A 12,891-nucleotide genomic window follows, 5' to 3' on the forward strand; every position below is an offset into this window, starting at 1 on the left:
TAGAATGTAGACTGAGTCAGAGAAAGACAAGTACCTTATGATTTCAGTCGTATGTGGAATTTAGGAAACAAAACCGATGAGTGTGTGGGAAGGGAGAAAAAGAGAGAGAGGGAGAGGGAGACAAACCATCAGAAACTCTTGAGGATGGAGAATAGAGGGTGGACCGAGGCGGTGGGTGGGTGGGGTGCGATGAGCTAGAGGGGTGATGGGGCGCTGATGATGATGATGAGCGCCCGGTGGTACATGTACGTGATGAGTCACTGAATTCTGTTCCTGAAAGCAATAGTACACTATATGTTAACTAACTAGAATTTAAATAAAAATTTGGAAGAAAAAATGTATTACATTTCAAAAATACAAGTAAGAGAGTAAAGTTACTTCACAGTGTCTGTCGTGGGAAAGTGCTCAATAAACATCAATGTATAAAAAAATAATAATATAAAACGACTGAAAGAACTTGAGGGGAACAAAAACATGTTTCTTTCTAATGGTGCTTCACCTGCAATATTTTAGGTTTCTTATTCTGAGCACCAGGGTGGTGGTCTTTTCTTCCCTGAAGAAATGGTTTGTACAGAATTTCTGCAGATATTAATGTCCTTTTAAAAGAGAAACCTTTCAAATTTTTTTTTTAAACCTCAAATGCTCTCTACAGTCAGATTTATATTTCTTTACCCCAAAGAATTTGCTACTTAAAAGTAATTGGTTGGACATGCCTGGGTGGCTCAGTGGGTTAAGCCTCTGCTTACGGCTCAAGTCATGATCTCAGGGTCCTGGGATCGAGCCCCACATCGGACTCTCTGTTCTGTGGGGAGCCTGCTTCCCCCTCTCTCTCTGCCTGCCTCTCTGCCTACTTGTGGTCTCTCTCTGTCAAATAAATAAATAAAATCTTAAAAAAAAAAAAGCAATTGGTTGATAGGTCAAGTTTTTTTCTTTTTTTAAGAGATTTTATTTATTTATTTGACAGAGAGAGACCACAAGTAGGCAGAGAGGCAGGCAGAGAGAGAGGGGGAAGCAGGCTCCCCACAGAACAGAGAGTCCGATGTGGGGCTCGATCCCAGGACCCTGGGACCGTGACCCGAGCCGAAGGCAGAGGCTTTAATCCACTGAGCCACCCAGGCTCCCTGATAGGTCAAGTTTTGATTTGAAGGTCTGTTTATTTATTTTGCTATTATTTGCTCAGAATTTATGTTGAAAACTCAAGTTAATCTCAGTAGAGTTTGATGATATCCAGCAATTCAGGAAAATTAGTAGTATCATAGCCACATCCTTTATATCCTTTTTGCTCTTGTATCTGACAGTCTTACCTTTTAATTCAGATGGTTAGATCATTTATATATAATTTATATGTGAGATTATGACAGGTTTTTCAGCTTAAAATTTTCTTTTATCATTCCTCTTTAAGAGTTTTGGAAAACAACTTTGAGGTGTAATTGACATGTTTAAACTACATATATAAAAAATGTATAATTTGGTAAATTTTGGAGTTTGTATAGTCTTGTGAAACCATCACCCCTCAGAGTTTATAATTCTTCTTTCCCACCTCTTCTCACACCCTTACCAAAGCCCCTAGACTTCCACTTATCTGCTCTCTTTAATTATAGAATAGTTTGCATTTTCTAGAATTTTGTGTAAGTGGGATCATATGTTATGCACTCTTTTTTTGGTCTGGCTTTCACTCTGCATGAGTATTTGAGCTTCATCCATGTTGTTGCGTGTAACAATAATTTATTCTTTTTTGGTATAACACGGTTTTTCCATTCACCTGTTGCTGGACATTTAGAATGTTTCCAGGTTTAAGCTATCATGCATAAAGCTGCTTTGAACATTCATGTACAAGTCTTTGTTATAAGTATGCTTCCTTTTCTCTTGGGTGAATACCTAGGAGAGGAGTGGGTAGATCATATAGTAATAATAACTTTAAATTTTTTTTTTAAAGATTATTTATTTATTTATTTGACAGACAGAGATCACAAGTAGGCAGAGAGGCAGGCAGAAAGAGAGGGAGGAAGCAGGCTCCCTGCTGAGCAGAGAGCCCGACGCGGGGCTCGATCCCAGGACCCTGAGATCATGACCCGAGCCGAAAGCAGAGGCTTTAACCCACTGAGCCACCCAGGCGCCCCATAACTTTAAATTTTTAAGAAACTGTGAAGTGGTTTTTTTGAGTTGTATCATTTGACATCCCCACTAACAGTGTATGAGACTTTTAGTTGCTCTGCATCCTTACAAGAACTTGGAATGGTCAGTCGCTTAAATTTTCTGCTATTCAGGTGAATATGTAGCAGTATCTCATGGTTTTAATTTGTATTTCCCTAATGACAAATGATGTTAAGCATTTTTTCATGTGCTTATTTGCCATCCAAATATCTTTTTGTTAAGTCTTGGTAGAATATGTAGTGATTTTGCTTCTCTCATTTCTTTATTGGTAATATGTTCTCCCTAATTAGTTCAGCTAGAGGGTTACCAGTTTCACTAATTGTCCTAATCAGCTTTGGTTTCATTGAATTTCTTTATTTTTCTGTTTTTTATTTATTTCCACTCTGATTTTTATTATTGCTTATATTCTGTTTATTTGGGTTTAATTTGCTCTTCTTTTTCTACTTTTTTAAGTGGTAAGCTGAGATCATGGAATTGAGATATTTTTTACTTTTCTAATATAAGCATTTAGAGTTAATAAATTTCTCCCTAAGTCATATGTGAGTAGCATCCTATAAATCCTGATATATTATTTTTTATTCAGTTTGAAATACTTTTTAATTTCTCCTTGATTTTGTTTTTAACCATGGAGTATTTGCACATAGGCTTTTTACTTTCCAAATAGCTGAGGATTATCCAGAGTTCTTTGTTAATGATATCATGGGGGTTAGAGAACATAGTTTGTATGACTTAAATCCCTTTAAGTTTATTGAGACTCGTGTATGGCTCAGAATATGGTCTGTCTCTGTAAATGTTGCTGTGTGCTAGGAAAGAATGTGTATTCTGTTGTTGGGTAGAGTATTCTCTGATTGTTCATTAGGTCATGTTAGTTGTTAGTGTTATTCATGCCTCCCATATCCTTGAAGAATATATTTATTCCATCGGATATTGAGAGTAGGGTCTTCAGATCTGTAACCGTAATTGTAAATTAGTCTGTTTCTGTTCGTAATTTTATCAGTTTTTGCTTTATGTATTTTGAAGCTCTCTTATGTGCATAAACATTTAGGGATTCTTCTTTACTCTTGATAGATTGACCTCCTTTTCATCTGAAATGAAAAAGCTTTCTTTGTCCCTGGTAATATTTATTGCTCTGTAATATAATTTGTTTGATTTTAAAGAAGCGACTTCACCTTTTGACTACTGTTAACACAGTGTATCTTTTCCCATCCTTTTATGACATATTTATGTCTTTATAGTATGTTTCTTATTGTTGAGTTTTGCTCTTTTATCTGACAGTCTTACCTTTTAATTCAGATGGTTAGATCATTTATATATAATGTGATATAGTAAGGTTTAAATCTGTAATCTTAATATTTGTGTGTTTTTTTTGTTGTTAATTTTGTGTGTGTGTATGTGTGTGTGTGTGTGTTACGTTAGTCTCCATACAGCACATCATTAGGTTTTGATGTAGTGTTCCCTGATTCATTGTTTGTGTATAACACCCAGTGCTCCGTGCCCTCAGTATCAAGGAGGCATTGCATGGAGCACTGGGTATTTTTTTCCCACTTGTCCTATCTGTTCTTTGCTTTCTTTTCCTCTTTTACTGACTTATTTTAGATTGCATATTTTTATGATTCTATTTCATTTCTTATAATTTTTTTGGTGTTATTTTAGTGGTTTCTTTAGATTTGATAGTATACATCTTAAACTTGTCCAGCGCCACAGCTGTATGGTATAAGAACTTTACAGTAGTTCATTACATTTATCCCCCCCGTTCTTTCTGTTAGCGTTGTCATATATTTCACTTACACTTGTTATGAACCTCTCATATATTGTTATTATTTTGTTTAAATAGTTATTTTAAAGAGATCTGTGTAATAAGAGAAAGTATTATATATTTACTCCCATAGTCATCACTTCTGTTGCTCTTCCTTCCTTTGGGTTGATCCATATTTCAGTCTGGTATAATTTTTCTTCTTCCTGAGGCTTTTCTTTGACATTCTTTCAGCTTTTTGTGTGAAAGAGCCTTCATTTCACTTTGTTTTTGAAAGATATATTCACTTCATGTAGAATTCTCAGTTGACAATTTAAAGTGCCTTAGGGCTGTTGCTGCTCTCTTCTTGCTTGGATTGTTTCTGATGAGAAATCGGCTGTCACACTTACCTTTGTTCCTGTGTGCCTCAGTGTGTCTCTCTTTTCTCCCCACTATGGCTGCTTTAAAAGTGTTCTCTTTATCACTAGTTTTGAGCAATTTGATTATGATGTACCCTGATGTAGGTTTTTGTGTGTGTGGGTGTGTGTGCGTGTGTGTGTGTGTGTGTGCGCGCGCGCACGCATGTACCCTTGGGAGTCCCTGAGATTCTTGGTTAAGATTTTTAGTTTTTAGTAAATTAGGAACATTTGACCTTTGTGTCTTCTGTCTCCCATTTCTTCCTTTCAGGGTCTCCAGTGACATGAACTTCCAGAAGGGTATTTAGGTTGTCTTATAGCTCTGAAGCTCTTTTTATTTTTAGAAATTCTTTTTCTCTCTTTTCTTTCATTTTGCATGGTTTCTAAGGTTTCAAGTTCACAAAATTCTTTCTTTGCAGTTTAATCTTCCATGAACCCTATCTAGTGTATTTTTATCTCAGACATTATAGTTTTCAACTGATATATCTTAGTTGTTTGTAACTTTTCAAACGTATGGAATACATGTTAAAATGATAACATTTACTGTTCTTATCTGTTATTTCTTATATCTGAGTCAGTTCTGGTCGATTTTGATTGAGAGCTTTCCCTCCTAATTGTGGGTCTTACTTTTCTATGTCTGCATGTCTGGTCATCTTTGATTGGATACTAGATGTCATGAATTTTACCTTGTTGAGTGCTGAATCTTTAAATTCTTGTAAATATTCTTGAGCTTTGTGCTGAGGTGATGTGGTTAAGTTAGTTAGAAACTGTTGGCTCCTTTAGACTCTTGGATTTAACGTTGTTTCAGTGGGCTTAAATCATCATTTAGTCTGGAGTTTATTATTTACTAGTAATGAAGCACAACCCTTAAAACTCTACTCAGTGCTTTCTGAATCATGAATTTTCTTAGTCTGGGTAATGAGACCAGGCACTGTTCCCAGGAATGCTGAATCTATTCCTCTTACCTTTGGGATGGATGCTTTCTCTGACTCCCGAGTAGTTTCTTGCTGAATACTGAAGGGGAACTCTCCAGACTCTTCTGCAATTCTCTCACTGTGCCACTTTCTTCTCTCTCTGGGTTCCTTGGAGTTCTAGAGTCTTAGCCATGTCTCTTTTGCTAAGGAGTCCCTCAGGCTTGGCCTACATTTCCCTTTTTTCCCTGCAGTAATGTTTCATAAAGAGGTAAGCTGGGACAACTTCCTATATGCCAGGACTCTAAACTTGGCTGGAAATTTCTCTTCTCTTCAGGGTATTGGTTTGGCATATGATCTTAGTTTATGTTGCTTGAGTTATTCAGGGTTTATTTTGCAAAAAGAACATATGGTCATTGTTTTTATTCTTTGACTGCAGTTAAATATGTCATTTCCTAGTTACAGTTTCTTAGATTATTGGTAATTTATCACACCAAATGAGAATTACCCCAGCCATGTAGAATTATGGCCTGATTCTAATGTTTTAATTTTGTTTGTTTCCTTTTTAAAATGAGTATGTAAATATTAGTAAAGAAGAGTTGACATACTATTTATCTCATTGTTGCTGGGACTTTGGTCAGTTATTATAACTGCCATCAGCCATTGTGGCATTATAACAGAGAACCTTAAGCTGTTGATTTTTGGTGAATCACTGAAGCTTTGTTTTTTGGTTGTTTGTTTTATTTTGTTTTATCTGTCGGTCCTTATTATTTTGTTGAGGTCAATTTAAATAATATTTGAGTCTTGATGCTCTTACTTGTAGTGTCCCTATATTTCATATGCTCTTAATCTGTCTTGTTCAGAGGTCCTTCTGAGGATGATTCTGTATACATCTTGAGTGTTGATGAGAAGAATAAATTGGGAGCCAGGATTATCAAGGCTGAGATGGTGGGAAATATGGTAAGTCTTCTGTATTGTTCTTAGGAGAATAGCAATTAGCTCTTTAACTTCTTACAAATAATTTTGGAAGTTTCTTTGCAATGCGAATGTAGCATAGTAGGAAAAATAACTGTTGCTTATTGATTCTTTAAAGAAATTCTTGAACGTTTCTAAAAACAGTTCTGCCCATTCTAAATAAAGTGCTTACTTTTCCTGTCAGATTTTTGAAAATTAAGATCCTAGGGAACAAAATGTTTTTAAAATTTCCTTTCTACTCTGCAATTTGAGTGTAGCAAATTTGAGGGAGACAAAAGCGTCACTGTCTTCTTTCCCTGTTTTAGTCACATTATTAAGCGTGTGTATTGCCCTCTTAGATTCCTTTACTTAAGAACCTAACAAATGAGCTTCTAAAAAGATGGTTAATTCATTTTTCCAAATCGTAATGGGATATGTTAGCTGCTTTGTATCGGTTAGCTCATTTAATTTCTGTAATAGTGTTATTATGATGGAAGACTGATTTACTTCAGAATTCAGTAGAGGATGGGGATGATTTGGTGAGAGCTACACCTGTCTCTGTTTATCAATTATTTTGGTGTGAGAGTGTCACATTTCTGACGCGCTAGTACGTGTTACGTCGCGCATGGCAGAAAAGCGAAGCCGGCAGCTTTGTGTGTCTTGACAGAATTGATTCCCTCATCTGAATGTACTCCTCTCAGACCCAAACTCTGGTGAGCTTTAAGTATTGTGCTGTCAGTATGACACCGTCCAATAAATAAAAGGTGGTCAAACAAGATACTTCTATTTTTATGAGTTTGTGTATCTTGCATATGCTGCTCTTTCTCTTTGAATCTGGTCTTTGGTAACACTGAATTTCAGCTCAACCCAGAGATTGGTAAGAGAGACAAACCAACAACAACAGTAATAATAGCAGAAAATAAAGTTCGAGTTTTGAAAGCACAAAAGAATTAATTTGAAATAATGAAAGAGAACTCACCAAGTTAGGAAGTTAATTTATGTTAAAAGAAGTGTTCCTTTGGTCATGGAACCACTGCAGTGGAGAATACTGTTCTTTGCTTGTCACATACTTATGTTTGTTTAATTTATTTCTTCATGTGTCAGTTGTTTTATATAAATGTCTATAGACTTCCTAGAGTAAAAATGAAATATATTTGGGGTTCTTATTCAAATTACCCAACAGTAAAGAAGGTAATATTTTTAAACCTTGTTAAGGATTTCTTGTTACAGTAACTGAAATTTTGAGTGTTGGATGTTTATAATATTAAAGGAATTATAAAAATTTCATTCTTCAGGTTATGTGTTTTCTCTATGCCCATCTCTCCCCTAGAATATTTACCTTCAAAGCGTAAACAAACGGAACAGGTATTTGGGAAGTGTGGAACTGAGATAAATTCATTAAATTTGTTAAAAAGCAATGTACGAGGCTGTGAGTTGGTAACCGAACTTCGGTTATGGCCACATGGGTGTTCACTGTGCTCTTTTCCCTTTTGTTGTATAAATTTGAAGTATTTTACACTGAGGATTAAGCTATATGTGACACCAATTTTTCTTGTTTTTCCTTTTAAAGGAATTAGCAGAACGACTTAAAGCTCAGCTTGAAAAGGCAAATAAATTCAAAGAAACTGTAACAGAGAGATCATCAAAAGGATCTGCGGTGGAGGTAAGTAACGCAAGTTTGTTTGTAGGCGCGTCATCACTGTGTATACCGCTGCTACCTGGTAGTGGTCATACTTTCATGTGAAATGTTTCTGTATCTGTGTCAGTGTGTTCATCTGTGTGTTTGCCTGTTTTGAAATGGATTTTCATAGGTATTGTCTCATGTTCCACCACTGTGTCCTGGTGGAAAAAAGCCTAAGCCAGAGACACCTGGTTTTATTTTGGACACTGCCATTTACTGATGCTTTGACTTCACAGAAAACACACTGGTCCTTAAATACTTCCTCTAGAGAATGAGAGACTTGAATTTGGTATCTGTTTCATATAAAACAAGTTATTTTGTTCAAGGATTCATTCATCCATCTTTAAGTGAACAGAACCGATCAAAGCACCTGCCCACACGATGTCTCGTTTGGGAGGGGAGAAGCAACAGAGGATACACATAATAAATTCTCTAGCTTTTTAGAAAGGTAGTCACCCAGTGGAAGGCCAGTGGGGGTCTAGAGTACCCAGTGTGCTGGTGGCTTTGAGGACACAGTCTTAATTGTGGTTGAAAAAGTGACATTGATGCAAAGATTGGAAGTATGACAGCGAATCTGTGTATCTGGGTGAAGAGCGCCCCGGGGCATGAGGAGCAGAGGGTTCCGGACGATGGGAACATGCGTGATGTGTAGGAGGAACAGCAAGGAGCCCAGCGCTCCCGGAGTGGAACAGATGAAAGATGGGGAAATAGAAGATCCAGGTTGGAGAGGCCATGGAAGGCCAGATCATATGAAGCCGAAAGTCAGGGTAAGGAAGTGGGTTTTATTTTCAGTGAGAGAGCTTTGAAGGCTTTCCAGCAGAAGATCTATTTTGGCAGGACTGTCCTGCCTTCTTTGTTGAGCATAGACCGAGGGAGCATAAGAGCAGAAGCTGGAATCAAGAAAGGCTCCGGCAATAATCTCATAAAGAGTGGTAATGGCTTTGTCCAAGATAGTAGCCCCAGAGATGGTTAGAAGTAGTTACGTCCTTATATGCATAAATGTTTCCTGTATGTGCTTTGAAAGGAAGAGTGGACAGGATTTTTATAGTGGTTTAGATGGAAGGGCTGTATGAGATACAGAGGGAAGGCAAAGTGACTTCAAAGTTTTTAGCCCGAGCAGCTGGGAGACTAGAGTGGTTGTTCTTGGAGGTATAGAAAGAGGGGGAGTCTGTTTTGGGGTGAAGAGCAATTCTATTTTAGATATATTGAGTTTGGATGTCTTTACAAGTGGAGATGTCAGGGAGACAGGTTGATGTTGGGAATCGGGAGAAGCCTGGCTGGAGATAGAAATTGGGGAGCTCTTGACATTAGAAACAGTATTTAAATCCATGATTCTGCATGAAATTGGCACAGGAGGAAGATAGGAAAAGGTGAAGGGCTGAATTGGGTGTATTACAGTGTTGAGAGGATTATAATGAGGTTTATAAGTGATTTTTAAAGGGTTGCTCTCAGAGATTAATTTATACAGTTTAATGTCTGCGTGTGAGGAGATGAGAATGTGTGAAGTCAAGTTGCATAGGGTTTTCTGCAAGCTGACGTTACTGATGGTTTAGATCACAGTAGAGAGTATGTATGTGAAATGGGCTGTTTTGATGATGTGCTAGCTCATGTTTTTAAAAAGTGTTTAACTTAGGATTTCTTACACAGATTAGAATGCTAAGAGTGAGACGCTACGCGTAGAACTGGGGGACTCGTGGAGGGTAGCTGAGCCCGAGGGCACGGTACTGTCTTCCACACTTCTGCCACACTTAGGTTTCCCTGCCTCCTTGTGGTCATGGTGCTTCTCTCATCTAGCACTTCTGTGTGGTTTCTTTGTGCTAATTCTGTCTAATACTTGCTCTTCCTGTGGTGTGGCCTTCCACAGACCAGCCCTGTCGTCTGGCCTCACTGCCAAGGCTCTCAGACGTGACGTACGTGTCTCTGACGCTTACACGTGCGGTTAATGATCTGTGCCACATACCCCCTCTTGAGGCTGGCCCACTCTTCAGTTTGTTTTGCTTCCTTCTGAAGCCTTTTCTCTCCTCCTCTCAGAAAGTTGTAACCTATTCTTGTTTTGAAACTTCGAAGACCTTTAAAATATTCTCTCTGGGTTTTATCTTTTCACCTGGTAATATTTGTATTCTCGTCATCATCCTGTAATCTATACCTGTTTCTTTCCTGACACTTGTCACTTTGTATGAAGGGGTTCCAAGGCTGTAGCTGGACTTCAGAGGATTCTTGAAATTGAAAGCAATTCGAATGAGAGAATTGAAGCAGATCTTCTAAATAACTTTTTCTCCTGGAGGTTTAAGGCTATCGTACAGTAACTGACAGACTACATCTCATCCCTTGAGCACGTAACTTTAGAACATTACTGATGTCTATGATTTTTAGCTCCTCCTAGCTTTTGAGCAGTGGACCTCATAACCCAATGGGGTAGGACTGAAAGTTGTATTCCAGTAGTACAAAGTGGACTTTCCGTTTGTAAACTCTTTAGGAAACTGAATAGCCTTGAAGGTTCATCTAGAAAGATTTTTATTCTTGGGATTCTTTGACCTTTTTGACAAAGAAAAATTTCTGTCCTCTCTGCAGAGGTGGTACACTTGCACATTTTGTTCAACTTTTACCAGACACACATGCAAAACAAGCTGTTATGTACAATTCAGAGAGAATTTCTGCTGCCAGGAAAGTCATTGATTCTCTCAAGGCCAGGATCTTGACTTAACTGCCTCTCAGAGTACTTCTGTTCAGAAATGAGAGTAGTATACAAAGTTGTTTGCTACCCTCCAGAAATTTCCTGACTTACTACAGGAAAATCTTGAGATGCTTCTTATGAAAACTTTCCTCCTTGAGAGAAAATCCCGTTCCTAGACGTGTTGAACAGAGAGGAGTGCGTTCATTCGGAGTTTGTGCTAGCAATGTTAGGTCTCTGAACAAGGCAAATCTCTCAATTCAGCAATCTATGGATGTTGCTTTGGCTTTAGTAAAAAAAAAAACCGATCAGCACTTGTAATTATTAGTTTGCTTATTTCTCTTCCCTTTTGGAGAGTGAACTACTTAGTGTTTAGGAGAAGTGTTTCTCTCAGTTCATATCTTGTGCCTTGAGTAGTGCATGACACATTGTAGACAACCAGGAAATACTTGGAGTGTTTATTGTGTGAATGCCTTCAATATATTTTAGCACTTAGAGTTTTCTGCTGTAAATCTTTTTAAAATGTTTTTTAAAAAATTTATTTATTTGACAGAGATCACAAGTAGGTAGTGAGGCAAGCAGAGAGAGAGAGAGGAAGAGAAACAGGCTCCCTGCTGAGCAGAGAGCCCGATGCGGGCTCCGTCACCAGTACCCTGGGATCATGACCCAAGCTGAAGGCAGAGGCTTTAACCTACTGAGCCACCCAGGCGCCCCTCTACTGTGAATCTTAAAAATGATCCGTGAACTCTGGCATCCTCTGGTCTGGCCTTCCCACGAGTGTACTTCCTTATTGAAACAATCCCACTGCATAGTGTTTCCAACTTGTGGTTGGACCCTGGGCAATGATTCTGGAAAACTACCCATTCTCTCTGTCAGGACAGATTGAATCCTAATTCTTTTTTTTTAAGGTTTTATTCATTTATTTGAGAGAGAGAGAGAGCACATGCAGGAGAAGGGGGAGGGTCATGGGGAGAAGCAGATTCCCCACTGAGCAGGGGAGCCCCGACGTGGGGCTCCATCCCAGGACTCTGGGATCATGACCTGAGCCGAAGGCAGATGTTTAACCAACTGAGCCACCCAGGCACCCCTGAATCCTAATTCTTTAATGTAATAGATCCTAAACTGCTTTTCCGTAACTTCTACCTGTTAATCGGCCACAATAATCTAAGGGAATTCAGCTCCGAATTCAGCTTACTGTTTGTGCCACTACAAATAGTGGCATGATGAACTAGGGATAGTGAACTAGTTACTGGTGTGATGATGCAGCGGCTGTCACATTTTGCTTGCATGGCTGGCAAAAAAGAGAAATATGTTTTTATACTCCCTGGGCACCTCTGTGGGGGGGTTTCATAGACATTCTCCTATAAGAAACTGAGGAATTAATGGAAGGCTTTGGAAAAACATTAACTAATGAATAATTAAAGAAACAGACTCATTTGTAGCATTTCGTAATAAAGTCAGGTCCACTATTGCCAATAGTAGTTTCACCATGCTTGACCTTAACACTGTCTTTTCACTCTGATTCTTGAATGCATTGTGAGGACCCTGTAGTACAGTTGCTGTGATTCCCAGAGTATGTGGACGCCTACACTGTTTTACTCTGTTTGGCATCCCTATCTCTGCAGCTGATCCTCATAAGCATAGAAAAAGAGAAAGAAAATTACAACATTGAAATAATTGTCGTATTGATTGTTTGCCTTTCATTTTTAAGCAGTGAGTTGGGCCTTTATTCAACAAATACTTTTCGGTTCCTTCTTTGCAGAAGTCACTTAGGTTCTCAGTTTTCTAAGTCGAGTATTTTTTAAATCTAAATATACATTTTAGCCTTGCTTTATGCCACTGCTTGGCGTGTTAGGTTACCGTAGGTGTGCTTCCTGGGTGGTGTAGCCTTTCCTGCCAAGAAGAGGAGCACAGAGATGTTCTCTCCCTTTGGTCATTTAGCTAGTTTCTTCCCTAGCAAGCAAAACAGGTCCCTGGCTCTCCCTATTTTGTATACCGTTCTACTTCTTTCCTTACCATCCCCGAAGTATCTCATTTCTGTCGTCTGCAATTAGAAATATTACCTGTGCTACTAGAAGGTTTCTTTCTTTAAATAAACTATTTCTTTTTTTTTTTTAAAGATTTTATTTGTTTATTTGACAGACAGAGATCACAGATAGACAGAGAGGCAGGCAGAGAGAGAGAGAGGGAAGCAGGCTCCCTGCTGAGCAGAGAGCCCGATGGAGCCCGATGCGGGACTCGATCCCAGGACCCTGAGATCATGACCTGAGCCGAAGGCAGCTGCTTAACCCATTGAGCCACCCAGGTGCCCAAATAAACTATTTCTAAGCAGTCAACATTTTCAGCTAAATTAAAGCCAAACAATTTTATAG

The 12,891-nt window shown here is 38.5% G+C and overlaps 1 protein-coding gene across 2 annotated transcripts in view; it reads left to right on the top strand.

The window, feature by feature from the left end:
• CWF19L2 (CWF19 like cell cycle control factor 2) overlaps nt 1-12,891 on the top strand; it is a 156,322-nt gene that overhangs the window by 48,594 nt on the left and 94,837 nt on the right. For both annotated transcript variants that reach the window (XM_044257725.1, XM_044257726.1), the window contains exons 9-10: nt 6,077-6,173; nt 7,738-7,830. In XM_044257725.1, coding sequence (XP_044113660.1) covers nt 6,077-6,173; nt 7,738-7,830 — 190 coding nt within the window. The remainder of the gene's footprint in view (nt 1-6,076; nt 6,174-7,737; nt 7,831-12,891) is intronic.

The sequence above is a fragment of the Neovison vison genome, chromosome 7, assembly GCF_020171115.1.
Source record: "Neovison vison isolate M4711 chromosome 7, ASM_NN_V1, whole genome shotgun sequence".
NCBI lineage: Eukaryota > Metazoa > Chordata > Mammalia > Carnivora > Mustelidae > Neogale > Neogale vison.